Consider the following 15,618-nt stretch of genomic DNA (forward strand, 5'->3'; position numbering starts at 1 on the left):
GCTATAAAGGAACACTGAAATATCACCAAGAAAAAACCTTCCTCTCTAGGCAGTTTCTTCACCACCACACAATTTACCAGATCCTTTAACTTCACCATGTAGTATCAGGTAGGGTAAGAAACATGTACTAATTCACACCCACTGGAGTAAATTACTTTCTACATCAGTCCACTGTATGAAGGGTACTTTTTTTTCTGCCCTTTAGCTCAGAGTTATGCTGCAGTTCAAACAGTTCTGATGGTCAAGTGATTAAACTAAAGATCTCACCATTCGCGAAAAGCATGCTGTAAGAATTCCACTTCCAGATCCTACATCAAGTGCTTTAGCTCCTTCATGTAACTGGTCAGACAGAAGTTCAAGAGCATATGCATGCTAAGAGAAGAAGACAGAAAATTTCAAAATATTTTAAGTGTCTGTTTTACCCAATATATGTTCATTTCTTCAGTGATTTTGGGCAATGCACTGAGGATTCATGTAAGAAATTTCAGAATCATTTTGTATGACAAAAATGTGGGAGGGGAGTTAACTACATTATATAATCATTGTTATTTCATTGATTTCAACAAATTTTGTGCATGTCTGTGTATATACATTATTCTTTCTAGTATATATAGATATAAACTCATCTGACCATTCAAGCTTCTCTAATAGCACACACTTGAATTTAGATATAGTTATTAGGACAGATATCATAAATCAATTTAATTCTCTTCAGGTCTGGTGGTTCTTATTGTTCCAGCAGCATATGGCTGATAAAGAATTCAGTTTATCATTATGCTATATACATTTGAACAAGGTGGGACAGAGGTTAGCTAGGAAGAAGGCAGCTCTGGAGCATCATGAAAAATGTCTATTAAAACTATCTCTTGTATAACCTGCACACTTGCTGAATCAAAGAGTATGAAAAAGAAGTTAACTTTTACAAAGGCACATAGCCAGGCTCATATATGAAATGTAGATACACTTCATAAGTTTTGATTTCCTACATGGTGGCCTGGTACACAAACTAAGCTTAGGTTGCAGACTAAAAAAAAAACTATTCATTCTTTAATGTTTCAGAGATAACCATTACCACACTCTTATGGCTTAATCAATCACACACAGAAAACCAGAAGTGATTAGAACACTTACTATTAGAACATTTATTGTTAACATTTGCTTAGAGTACGCATTTCCTTTTTGCTCTAACACTTCACATACTACTAGTGATAAACATAGGATAATTCAAAGATAATGCCTTAGGTGAGTTAAAATTTTGAAAACATAATACTTATTTTCTCCCTTAGCCACAGTGCCACCTTCTCTGTCTTTCCTTGAATAAAATCATTACCATTTCTACACAGAATTCCTGGGTTTTTTTACATTGGTATCTAGGTAAATTTTAACCCAGCTATGTAGTTTTTAGTCAAGAGCAGACTTCTACTATGTTTTGACATGTTTCAAACATTGCAAGGACAAAATATATGCTTTTATCCATACTTCATCTCAAATAAGGAAACATAGATCTAGCACAGATATAATTTCTCCATGTACTGAAATTCCCTCTTAAAGCTCAGTCATGAATTCCCTGGTCTCAACCCACTTGGCAAAAAATATGCATTTCAGTATGAAGTATTTTCTTCCTCTCCAAATAATTAAAGGCATTACAGCAATACAACATCACAGAAATCATTGTTATCCACTCCTGAATTCTTATATTTTTAAAAATCACAGTCAGAGTAATTTAGGTTGGAAAGGATGTCTGGGAATCCTATGGTCCAACCTTCTTTCTACACCAGGGCAATTTAAATTAGGCTGCTTAGAGCCCTGTTCAGTCAGCTTCTTTGTATATCGAAGAACAGAATTTCCACAATCTGCAAAACCTGTTCCAGTGTTTAACTACCTACGTGATTTTTTTCTTCCCATTCTAGAAACTAACCAAAATTCCCCATGTTGCATTTTTTTGTCCACTACCCTTCATTCTGTCACTGTGCATCTCCAAGAAAAATCTGGCTCCATCTTTTCTGCACCCTCCCACTAGGCAGTTGAGACAACAGTATCACAGCAATCAACTGTTCATTAAATTTGCTAGGATAAATATTTTCTTTCAGAAGCATCTGGATGTTTATAAAATCACCTATACTAATGACATAAGTTTAAAGCTTACCATATGTGGAGCACTGATTGTTGCTTGGAAACCTGTAAAACGAGAATGGAAGAATGTATTGATCATTGTTCAGACAGCAACCTTATGATCGCTACTACCTTGACTGCAAAATGCAATACCTTAATTGTTGCTGTCATTCAGGGCACTACATCCCGTCCTACCCAATCGTTACATAGGTACTCTTTCTTAAGAAGTGAATTAAGGTACATCTTCTGAAAGTTATGCCACGTCACCTCTGGGCAATAAAAAAGTTTCTATCATCCTTGATCTCAATTACCATCTCCATTGATCAACTGTGTTGAATTCAGAAGAGTAATGTCTTCCAGAATAATCTAATAGCTTTATCACTCAGTGCCTATGTAAAAACCTGGATTTGTTTGTTCAAGTTTGATGTGGTGGGGACCATAAAACTCCTGGAAACAACAACCTTGTCTATTTTGCAAACAGCACACAACTATGAGAAAATGTGGAGGAACACTCACTTATGTCTGTTTCTCTGGAGATGTATAAGCTTTTGAGTACGTTTCTTAAAAGATTTTTAAATTTTCATATACAAATAATAAAATCCCATTACAATTCATAGTTCTGACCACCCAAAAAAAAAAAAGGTAGATTCGCCTAATTCATTCTCTTGTCTTTTGAAAGATAAAACTGGGATCTGGATAGGAAACAACTGCCCTAAACCACCGTCCTACCAGAAGATCTTGTCATTTAAAGCCTATTTTCATATTAAGAAAAAAATCTCACGTAAAAGTTTAAGGAACCTGACATTGATCTCAACTAAATCACTTCTGAAAAGAGAGAGACTGTTTCTGATGTAAACTGGATATAAATAATTTTTAAATATTTAAACATCAGCTACACCACCACAAACTGTGGTTTAAAAAATAAACACATATTACACATATTAATGTTGACTAAAGGCCACCCATCTACTTGATGTAGACAAGTATGCCAACTGCATTCCATAACAAATCAAAACTTAGTTAAAAGGTATTAAATAAACTGATAAAGAACTAAACACGCTTCCAAATTTTAAAAACTGTGTTCCCATTCTTAAAATATATGACAAAGGCAGTGACAGTTATGCAAATTAGTACAATATCAATCATTCTTACAAGATGCTCTTACCTATAGACTGTGGAGAATCCATGTAAGGGTTGTATTTTGCATAGTGGCAACGGTCTGTAGCCAGCATTACTTCAAATACCTTGTCTGATTTGATTATTCCATTTTCTACAAATAAACAGATAAATCAAATTGGAGGCATTGTTTCTCTTCTGCAACATAAGAGCACGTGAAATACGTTAATATATTCCTAATATTGTGAGAAATCACACTACCTTACCCCCTCTAAGATTCTAAACCTCATCACGCTAGAATTTAAGCTGTGGTCTCTAGATCAAACAATGCTTAGACCAGTGAACTTTGAACAGGACTTCCCCAGCAGTTGTAGATGCTTTTCTGAAACAGTAAAGACCATTTGCAAAGATCTGTCCCCTAGAAAAACTCAACTTCATGCACACCTTTGATATACCTGAAAACATAGTAAGAAACTGATATTACTTTACACACCAAACAAAACATAATTCATATTTCTAAGAAGCTATAAGTAATTATTGAAAAATATACAAAAGCGATTAGAAATGTGAAGCTATAGCATCCTTGCTTAGTATTTTATTTTCAAGATCTGTTTCTCTTTTGTGTTAGCAAAAGAAAAAAATCCTATTGTAAATAAACTCCTACAGAATCAGAATTCTTATGCTGGGTCTGGCCAAAGTTTTTAAATCTAAACAATTTGCATCTTTGTTCACTTTTCAAGATAAAATGATAATTCTTTTTTTTTTTTTTTTTAAAGTTCTGAAGAGACATTTATGAGTAACAGAAAACTTTAGAAAACAAGTGGGAAAAAATCAACCACTTCCATTAAAAGACACAATATAAACTACAAATAACTGACATATCAACAATGGATTGCTTCATTGAACTATTTACTTTAAACAAGGAGGATTTATTTGGAAAGTTATACTTAAAAGGAAAAAAATAGATAAATTGAGTACTTTAAAAATTTAACCCACAATGCAGTAACAAAAATCAGATTAAGGAGCTTTTGTAAGATTGTCCTAACTGAAGTCGCACCACTGTTATTTTAAAGTACTACCAACACTAACACACCTGTGCCCAGGCTTGGGCTAACTTCTGCAAAGGCTTCTCTGACTGTTTACAGTGTGCCCTCAACTACCCTTTATCAATAGATTGTCCCTAGGTATCACCAGAAATTAGTGGCTCCAAAATAAATGTAATAATTTAAAAAAAAAAAAATGATTACAATAGGGGTGAAGAGAGAAAGGCAGAAGGGTCAAAAAGCAGCAGCTAAGAAGCACTCAGGAAAGATATAAAATAGCAATTTATTCCTTGAGATTGTGTATTGCACAGATAGATACATACATTCTAGAAGTTACAGGTAGCCAACTGCTCTTCCTTTTGTGCCTTGGGGAAAAAGCCATGAAGAGAATATCTGGATCAAGTTTCCAGCTTGAAAGAGCCACTGCAGGCCCCTACGGTAAGGCTGAGAACCTCCTACAGTTTTCAGGGGACCTTCTCTGTACTGCTGTAACTGCAGGCTTCTTCCAAACCTCTTCTTTCACACTACCCATAATTAATTTCCCCTCTTAAGCCTGCCACCTCTCTCATCCACTTCTGTTGTCCTTCTGCTTAAAGCAAATTCACCCTCTCAGCATTTCAAATTTCATTCCACCTCCATTCTATTACTTTACTTATATATTTTACCCATTCTTTCCCCAAATTGTTTAGTCAGAGTATAAGTGTTCCATGGCAGAGACTGTCTATGGATGTCTGTGCAAAACAAAGCACAAAACTTTGTATCAGCCAAAGTATGTACAACTTTATCAAGTGTGATGCTTACACTGACAGACAAATGACCCCTCAAAAATGAAAATAATAGCTGCTAATAATCTACAAATTCTGAGCACTCAGGATGCTCTCATTCAGCTAACACCCCTGAGATTTGCTGACTGTAGTGTCACCTTTTTCATCAGTAAATCAAAAGTGACTCACTCACAGAGTCCCCAGCAGAACCAGGGGGAGAACCTGGACCTCATGTCTCAGCCATGTACTTCAATTACAGAATAACGTTCCCTCTTCATAAAACATACACCCACTCAAATATGAATGTGGAATTACAGGGTATCACATTATCTCCCTACAGATTAAGTCTGCTTTTCAACTTTGCTTATTATGCAATGGTGAACACCAGAATTAAAACAAACAAAGAAAAAACTCAAACAAACAAAAAAATGCACCACTCTTGGAATACTAGTGCTATTCAGCCCTAAGTAAAAACAACAACAAATTTTAGGTTGGAATTAAGAAAATTAATCAAGCCCTAAACAGTAAAATCAATACTGGCTTTGTAGTAATTTTTCCTGTGTTGACAACAAAATTAGTTTTTCTTCATCCCATGGTTTCATATAGAGGAAACACCGCAACAAGCAAGGTACTGAACTTCAATCAAAGTTCCTTCCTTCCTGCAGTCCCAAGATGACCAGCTGCCACGATTTTAATTCTGTCTAGAACAAACCTCTATCAGATTCTGAACTGAAGCCCAGAAAACAAGCATATCATCTAAAAAAGTCAATACTAAAAGTCTACATTGCAAAGAAGAGGGCAATTTCATGCCATCTCTCAATGCCAAAAAAAAACCCAAGACAACAATAAATGATTTATGAATAAAATGCCAATGCAAAACATTTTCTAAATCTTAAAAGGAAGCTATATATTGCAGGAAATGATCAATGTGCACAGAAGACTCTTCTTGAGGAGACTATGAGGTTCCAAGACTCTGATAATTTAATATCTGATTTGTTGGAAGTACTAATTATAACATGTTTTCCAGCAAAGGCTAACACACAAACATACCAGCTTATAGCTTAAAATCAAAAGTAAACTCTATTTATTAGAGTTATATCAGCACAACTCCTAAGCTTCAAAGGGTTGAAGCCAAAAAGTAACCACTTAAGAGTGGAGAACAGCCTGCAGAGTTCAAGAGTTACTCTGCAGAGGCTGCGGCAATGACAGCTTGACATAATTGGAGCATGTTTTGAAAACTCACTCTAGTTTGCTTCTTTTCCACAAATAACACCATGAAAACAGGAAAAGAGCTCACAGAGCAGTCCTTGGACTTGAAGGTGGAAATATACCACTGTTGAATGTAACCTGGGAAACTGGGCAGTTGGCTGTCAGAGAGCAAGGAAAAAAGAGCTAAAGTCTGAAAAGACACCAGAGACTTGCAACAAGTAAACAACTTATCTTTTTTTTAGCAACAAATACATTACTGTAATGCTTATATTTCAAAGAACTGCCTACATCACTGATGGTATCCTGACTATCGATCAAATAAGTTTCCAACCAAGCCATAAAATACTAGCAGTCAACATTTACACCAAGACTAGCTTCCAGACCACAAAAAGGATGTCTCATTGCCACATGATAAAATCCAGCACACAAGCTCACTATGCAAACTATAAACAGCTCTTCAGACACCTCCTGTTGCTGGCTTTACATAAACAAAATGCTCCTGCAGATCCCAAAACCATTTACTGTGGGAAGATTTCAGCATCCACGTAGTTCGGTTTCTCCCCACACTACTTTATCTGTAAGAACTGCAGAGTACTTCATTTATGGAGATGACTTTTCAGGAGAACATATATTAGAAAAAAAATGAAATCAAGTAGATTAAAATTTAAGTGACAACAGTTTCCAGATGTCTCTATCTGACCCACACAAACCAGCGAGGAACTTTCAAGAGGAAAGTGGGCTGGAACAGAACCACATCTTGATTTTCAAGCAATGTGAAGTTAGTTGGTTTTAAGCAGCTGATGAACTGATGTTTTTAAGGTCAGGGTCTTTTTGTGTCGGGGGAGGAAGAAAAACAATGTGAAAGAAAACAATTCAGCTAATAGAATTTTTTGTAAGTATCAAGCATAGGGAGATTTCACAGTAAACCATAAACACAAAGAAAGCACTTTGAACAAGAAGTGATGGATTAGCATCCCAAGATCCACAAGAGGACAGTTGACCCCAAAACATATAAAGCCCTTTGTGCTTAAGAAACTGAAAGTAGGTGTTTTTTAAACCACTTATACATACAAACCTCTTGTGCTTTGCTGATAATTTAAGAGTATCTGCCTAAAACATTCAGCTGCCTGCCTGTTGCCACTATGATCCAGATTCACAGTAATACATTATTCAAACAGGATATTGCATACTGCTAACCCGAAGGAATCAGTTGAGTTTGTCGTTCAGAGACACAGCAACAGAAAGACTGAGGAAAGTAAGGGCCTGTCAGAATTAATCTTAGAGTCCAGAAATTAAGCACAAAGTTTGAATCCCATGAAATTCCCAGAGGCAGATTTTTTTCAAAAAAATGTTAAATTAGCATCTAAATGCTACTCAAAACACGCACAGATGGGAACCAAAGCCAGGTTCAATATGACAAATTCGTATACAGCCCTCAGATTCAGTTAAATACAAACTTACTTTCCAAAATTTCACTTGAACTTTATGGGAGTACTCCTTCCCTACTTAATAATGATCAGCTTCAAAAACAAGAAGTCAGTTTCAATATAATGGATAAGATCTCTCTATTAATTTTCATGGATCCAAAAGTCTGCAGATTACTAATTTAGACATATTTAACCACAGCTGTATTGCTCCTTCATACTGTAGGCCAAAGTTGAAAAGTTGATATTAACCATTTTCTTCTCTGGGGGTGGAGAAAGGCACGCTAATTCTTTGCTCGTAGTCCTACAATGCTTATCTTTATCACAAAAGCTGTCTATAACATACTCGCATTTATTGAAATGGTTATGTTGATTTTTCCTAAATCTGCATCAGCAGCTGAGTGAAAGAAGTGACTTTAAGGTTGGGTTCAACCTTCAAGAACACAGAACTGCGTTTTCCAAACACTTTAACGCCCATGCGCAGATGAGCAATGCTTCACCTCTGAGTACACATTGATCCTTCTCCATTTGAAAGGGCTGAACTTCACCTACAAATCACACAGAATGTCAAAACTCCAGAGCTCATTACAAAGGGGGAACAATCATCAACAGTAACTAAAAACTGTTGCAGAGGTAAAGATAAACTTAGCCGGATAGGATAGATAGATAGATAAGCAATTCTAGTCACAGTAAGGCCTGAGTAAAGACTACTTCAATACCTTTAGTAGATCTTTAAAGAAAGGCAGATGCTGAGTATCTCATACCTTACTGAGCAGATTCCATGCAACCACTTTGCTTATCCATTTCAGAAAAGCCAATGCTGTCAAGAACAGCAGCCAGACCACATAAGTTGTCTGTTATTATGAAGATGGTTTCATTAAAACAGGCACTCTTACTATGCAAAAGCTGAAGAAGATCAAAAGATCAGCAAAATATGATGCCAACTCTTGCAACAAAGCTGTCATACTAGCAAAAATACAGAAGTATTTCCAAAGTTATATTTGTCTGACCATCTCTTCTAGATTTTGACAATGCAAGCGTTTAAGAGTACTTTGTGCTCAAGTCCAACATTGCAGTATTGAGGTACTGAAGTCTTAGTACATAACTCACGAGTCAACCAGTCCAAAAGATGTATCATTCAAAAAATTTACTTGTCTTGAGCTCTGAAAGAGTTTACTCCATTTTTGCCAAAATTTGATAATTTAAATCAAAAGTGAAAACATTAATAAGGTGAACCTCATCTTAAGATAAACTTTTACTTTAAAAAGTGTTATTGGTTTTATATTCAGGTATTGTATTCACAGAAAAAAATAATTCAGAAGAATACGAACATCATGCATTTCTTTCCAAGCTTATTAATAGCTCTTACTGAGCTGTTGATACTACTCCAAGGTGGAAGAAACAGTAGCATCAGAAGAAAGGCTGCAAGTTACTTTGAAACTAAATCATGCGAGATTCCCAGTTTTTAACATACCCACAAGCAAGGGTGATCACCTGCAAGGGAACAGATTTGCAAAATTATTTCTATTTTATTACGGGTTACCAGGCAGCTTTGGACTACCAAAACAAACAAACAAACAAACAAACAAACAAATAAAAAAACAAACAAAAAAAAAACACCAAACCCTAAAAACCCCTAAACAAACAACAACAGAAAAAAAACCCAAAACGCAAAAACTCTATACATTTTTAAAATAAAATGACTGATTATGAAGTGTTGTGATACAAATAAGCAGTCAAAAACATGCTCTCTTTTTTCCTGGATGACTGAGAACTTGGACCTTGTTGCACTGAATTTTGGCGTTGTTGTGGGAAGAAGTAGGTATGTTTTTAAAATTATATGGACACATTGTCTAAAATTGAGGGGAAAAATTATGCCAAAGAACCAATTAAGAACACAATCGTAATTTACACACAGATAAAATGTGATGAATGTTTTAAAAGTTATTCTTCCTTTCTGTTAACATTTCTTATTTTCTGAGATGTTAAACTGTCTTGATTTACTTCAAGATCTCCCTCTTAAAAGTTTAGGGGTATAGAAAGTCCTCCAAAATATTTCACTGACATGTGCAAATCAGTAAGAAATACTTAAATCACTAACAGGAAAGCCTCATGGCAACTCTTTTAGGCAGTTATTTGAATTGCTAACAACAACAAAATTCCAGTGCTCAAAAAAAAATAACGTCATAGATTTCAACTCTATGCCACCTGAGACTTTAGCTAATTTTTTTTTTAATTTAGATATTCTTAAATGTTAGTATGTTAATATCAGTGAATGTGTTAAATTTTATTTTTAAAAAGTTTAATTTTCAACTGTTTCATTATCCCACCATGAATTACAATGCTTAGTAATTCAAGCCTCAATACTACAAGGAAAGTGTGTTTACCAAATGCACACAACAGGCAGCATAACTGCTTGTACAGTGGTAATACTAAATTTGGGTTAAGTGTTTTTTATTTGTCTAACTTCCCATTGCTATTTCGCTTCTTCATGTTCATCCAAGTTACGTTACTCTTCCTTGAGCAAAACTAGACAGATGTAGAAGAGATTTGGATAAACTAAGGGAAATGACACAGAAGGGGAAAAAACCAAAACAAAAATAGTGTTTTGTTTTTGCTGAACCTAGCTTAGGCTTAGCAATGCCATATTCAATGCCTTCACATTCATGGCAGTTCCCAAATAAATTTATCCTCAGCAATCAAAAACCTGCAACAAATGTGCAGATTTATTATAGGCTACCCTTCACCATGATGAAACTTGCCAAGACATCATTTCTAATTATTTAATATCTAAATAATAAAATACTCAGAGAAATACCTTTAGCATATCTAAGAACAGAATTCACAAAGCCTGACAATATTTGAATATGTATTGATTCAAAACACAATTCACATTGAAAAAGTAGGAATCTGGTCTCAAATGAGGCACAAAATTCTATGGAATTTGTGGTATCTCGTAAATTACAGTTGCTAACTTTTATGATACAGGTTTATTAGATGATGAAGAAGAAACAGTGTAGCAGGAAAGAAGCCCACAGATGGTTAACATTATGCAGCACTTGAGCCACAGTCAAGTTAATTCACCTTCACTTTTGCCTAGAAATGTGTATTCAGGAGAATGTATAACACCATCAAGCTTATAACACCACTGGTATGACATGATCAGAGAAATAAACAAAGAGCGAGCATCATATGGCAGCACACCACATTGATTTGGAGGAGAGAAAGAGAGGTGCGATATAGAAACTTAATTAACTTTGATGGATTGTAAATTGGACAGGGACCAATTTTTCAGTTCTGCAGGTGGGGAAGAAAACATGATTTCTACGATGCTGGCATGTAAAGCAACAGGACTTGGAAAGAACCCAAGAATAAAAGACAGAATGAGATTAAAATTATCCAATAGTGAGATGAGAGAGCAGTTGACAACTGAAGATAAAGAGAGGGGGGAAAAAAAGATACAGATACAGAATCTAAAGATCTTAAATCAAGCAAGATAACAGTACATAAATCAATTACCCAGTCTTTCCCTGTTTTCTCAGCATCCCTATACAGTAGGTTCATAACAAAAAGAAACTCCAGTCTCAGTTATTTATTTAAACACAGTCAATTATTTCTACGTTTAGCATTATTTCTAACCCTACAGTAATCTGCATTTAGATAGTTTCCTAGAAGTGTCATCTTCTAAAAATCTTTATTTAAATATTTTTAGGGCAAAATTTTGCTCAAATTTGAAAGCCTGTGTTCAACTATTTTCAGTTAGGAAGAACCAAAGATTGAAATAACTACTCTGTAAAGGTGAAAAAAATATTCTAAAATAGCTTTAAAGCTGGAAGAATCAAACATTAAAAAAAAAAAAAAAGTCATTAAAATGAGAAGTAGTTTCGAGAATCACTGGAAAACAAGGCAGCTGAACACCTTGTGGACACAGTACATTCAAGGACAGCATTTTTATTGTGAAGAAAAAGTGCATTTTAAGCAAATTTATTTTGTATATGTCACAAATCACGTATGTATGATGCCTCAAATGAACAATGCAATAACATGTTTATGATGCAACAAACAGCTAAAAATGAAAACAATAAAACAAAAAGTCATGGAACATTCTTCAGTCACTTGTCTCTATGCACTGAAAAATATGCAGAGTTCCAGGGCCTTCTTCATTAGTTTGTCTCTTTTAAGACACGAAAGCAAAGATAAGACTTGTAAAGAATACATGCCTAAATCTGCATATAAACACACAATCGCACTTATCACTGCTCTAAAACATCAATCTTTACCATTATAGAAAAGTTAATTCTATAGTTAAGCCAACAGTGAAATGAGCAATAAGCTTATGTTAATATCGTTTCATGAAATTACAGCTCTTTATTGCCAAAACATCGAAGAGACAGTAACTGTCAATAACAACCTACAATAAAGAATCATCTTTTAGCTGTTTCAAAGGAAAAGAATATGTAGCCTACAGGAGTCTTCCAGTGAATGTTTTTATTTGGAAGCAAAACCAGTTTAAGAAGCTCCTACTCTCCCCAGCACATTTACACCCACAACAACGTTCACTGATTCTCTAAGCATTATAGTACAACAGCTTCCAGATATTGAGGAGTTTAAACCTCAATGTTTTGCAAGGAAAGTAATGAGAAAGTAACCCAGTCACACAACACAGTCTCCCTCACAAGCAGTTCTATAAGCACAGTAAAATGAAGACTTGTGGCATAGAGGCAGGAGCAAGAACCTCTCAACCAGGCTGCAGAAGAAAACATACTGTGTCACTACAACCCGCATTATTTCCTTTAAGTTATGCAAATTACAGTTACACACAAGATAAACATTAAGATAACATGAAATTAATCTAATCGGCCTTGCATTCTTGCTTCTATCATAAAAATGCCAGAAATACTCTGCTGTTTAGCTGGTTTTAGAGAAAAAAAGTTACATACATTGAGGAATCTACTATTCAAAAGAATTATCTAGAATATTTTAGTCTTTCTGTAATCAATTATTTGAAGTTTCTTTAAAATATACCTGAGAGAAGTAGGTATCACATAAAACAGTATTTTCTTCTAAACCTGCTCCCAACTTTAGCAACAAGGTATGATCTTACCTGGAGAACTCTTATTTAAAAGTTATGGTCCATACGGTGCAACTGCTCCGCACTGACAATGCCCTACGTCATCACTAGAATCAACAACACAATTCTGCTGCAAGATCTAAAATCTTTGTGACTCTGCAATATTTTATTTCCAATCCACTATTTCACACCCCTCAAAATATTCTGACAAATATTTTTGCAAACTAGAGGGGGAGAGGGAAATTACAGACTATAATTTTCCAGGTAACTACCATCACTGTATATTTTGAGATTACCATCTTAAACACGTGTAGATTACTTACCTCATCCTATACTGGCTGTTATTGCTGTGTACTAACAATAACAGTTTTTAATTTGTTATTATTATTTGCAAAGCCCTAAACAGTTTCCATGTGTTGAAAAACAGTGTCATTGTTTTCTTCAACAAATAAATCAGTTTTGCCTTCAGATTCTCAGAGCCATGGACAATTCTGGCAATAATAACTTTTTGGATATATTTTAGAAGTTGACATTCATTTTTACATCAGAAAGTCTTTCCCTGCTGTGTAAGTGAACAGAATTTCACCAAAACAGTATTTCTAGCCCTTACAGTTGAAAAAAAATCAAGCCAAAAAATGCATTGCAACTGTCATAACTAGAAAAAATGTTATCTATTTGTTAACCAGGCAGTTTTTACAGTGAAACTGAAAGTCACTTCAATACACATTGTGCTACTGGATGGAAGAGTTCTCAAAAGAGCAGCAAAAGAAAATGCTGGTAAAGACCACAGAATCAAAGGATCCAACATAATCAGACTGGAGAAAACCACAAGGATGGTTCTCCTCCAATACCTCGAAAATAATGAGGCCAAACAGGTGAAGCTGTCTGTGGACTTGCAGCACTACTAAAATAGGAGACAACTGCCATAATACAGGCTCCACATCTGCATCCTTTTATGTCTAGGATATGGACTTGAGGAGAGGAAGGGAAAGAGCAGGAGTAAAGAAAAGACACTTCAAGTGTATCTAATACAGGTTAATTCGAAATTAATACAAAAAACAGAAGCTCTGAACAGGGAGGTGCTATCAACCTGTCCTCTCAGCCCGGATCACATGTAAACGAGCCTGCAGACTTGTGCTGATGTATGTCAGTGAAGGGCACACGCCTAACACCTTCCACATACAGCACGGGGACAGCACAAACCTCCGGTAAGGACAAGGAACGCCAAGTGCCGGGCATACACGGGAAAGCTAGAAGAGAATGTGAGTCTGTAACCTCAGCATAGCTCCTTTCCTGTCCCAGCGGTCCTACCCACCTCTCCAAAAGAAGCAACTCGGGACTGGGGCGAGAAGCGAGCATTTCGGACCTCACGAGTGGCCTGCTGCCACACGCACCTTTCACCAAACAAAAACAACCTCGGCCTCCCCACTGCGGGAAGCCAGGGCCTGAAGGACCGAAGGACGGTGGCTGCGCGCCCGCCGACAACACCGCCCTCCCCACAAGGGGCCTGGGGCACAGCTCCCCACCGCCCAGGGGCGCGCTGACTCGGCGGGGACGGCAGGTGCGAAGCCAGAGGAACACCGAGCCCGGTGCGTGCGGCGGATCACGGGCCCTCCGGAGCTGCCGCCGGGGCCCCGCCTTCAGTTCGCACAAGAGGGTTACGAGCAGGCGGGGACAAGGCGGCGGGAACGGGGCCGGAGAAGGGGGGGAGGCGGCGGGCTGAAAACAGCCACGGCCGCCACACAGCGTTTCCCTTTCGGGACCGCCATCGGCGCCGCCCCTCCCGCCACATCTCCTCCCGCAACAACAGCCCGGGCCCGCCCTGCGCCAGCGGCCGCCACCCTCCGCCCGGCTGCGGGACGGCGGCGGCGTTTGCCGCGCCCTCCCGGGAGGGACCCGAACGGACACCCAGACACACACCCCCCCGGCTGGGCACCGCCTTCGCCTCCTCCCCCCGCCGGCACTGCTCCTTGACAGTTGGCGGCTGGGCGCGCGCCGCGGGAATGCGAAGTGCGTGCGGCCGGTAACGGTCACTGCGCGGCTGAGGCGAGAGGGGCCCCGCCCGCGCCCCCCGCCCCAGACTCACTGCGGAGGTTGTGGATGAGCTCGGAGTGGCTGCTGCCTCCCGACTTCCAGGCCATTGCCAAACACAGTCTGCGGAGCAGGTACAGAGCCGCCTTCAGCGCCGCGACTGCGCACAGCAGCTTCCCCAGGAAGGACACAACCTCCAGCGCCGACACAGGCGCCGCCTCCTCGCCTCCTCCCCCCCCCGCCGTTACGGCTGCCGCGCGCCCGCCGAGGGGAGGGGCCACGCGCCCACTGCCCCGCGCGCCCGACATTCTCCGGCCGCCGCCGCTCCGCCGGCCCGCGCTGCCCCCCGCGCATGCGCGCCCGTTGCCCCCAGGGGCGCGCGTGGGGAGATCCCCGCGCGCGCGAAGGGGGTGGGGTCGCTCCGCCGCCGCCCGTCAGGGGCCCGTCTCCTTCCGCCCCGCCGCTGTCCGCAGGCTGCGGGCGGAGGGGAGCGCGGCCGCGCCGCTCGCCCGCTGCTGCAACAGCCCACGCGGGGCAGCCGGCCTTCCCCGCCTCCGCGGTCCCAGTGCCACCGCGAGCACCCGGTAACACACGAGTGCGCTTACCGCCGCACGCGTCCTAGCCACTCGCGCGGCGCTGGGAGTGCGGAGAGCGCGCGGGACGCGCGCGGGCTGGCGGAGCACACGGATGGCCCCAGCCCCGGTGCCCATAGCGCCCTCCCCCCAGCCTCCGGGCCCTGAGGCCGCCCCTCCCCACAGCCGCAGCCTTCCCGGCTCGCAGGTTTGGCTGCAAGGGTGGCGGATACCGCGCTGGCAGCGAGGGGGCAGCCCTGCCCTCGCCCCAGAAGC

The 15,618-nt window shown here is 39.4% G+C and overlaps 1 protein-coding gene across 2 annotated transcripts in view; it reads right to left on the bottom strand.

Annotated features, from left to right (window-relative positions):
- PCMT1 (protein-L-isoaspartate (D-aspartate) O-methyltransferase) overlaps window positions 1-15,078 on the bottom strand; it is a gene marked incomplete at its 5' end in the record, with an annotated part of 34,234 nt that extends 19,156 nt beyond the window's left edge. For both annotated transcript variants that reach the window (XM_080341796.1, XM_080341797.1), the window contains 4 exons: window positions 268-372; window positions 2,147-2,178; window positions 3,278-3,382; window positions 14,826-15,078. In XM_080341796.1, coding sequence (XP_080197922.1) covers window positions 268-372; window positions 2,147-2,178; window positions 3,278-3,382; window positions 14,826-15,078 — 495 coding nt within the window. The remainder of the gene's footprint in view (window positions 1-267; window positions 373-2,146; window positions 2,179-3,277; window positions 3,383-14,825) is intronic.
- Window positions 15,079-15,618: the final 540 nt, after the last annotated feature.

Source organism: Nesoenas mayeri (genome assembly GCF_963082525.1).
Source record: "Nesoenas mayeri genome assembly, chromosome: 3".
Taxonomy (NCBI): domain Eukaryota; kingdom Metazoa; phylum Chordata; class Aves; order Columbiformes; family Columbidae; genus Nesoenas; species Nesoenas mayeri.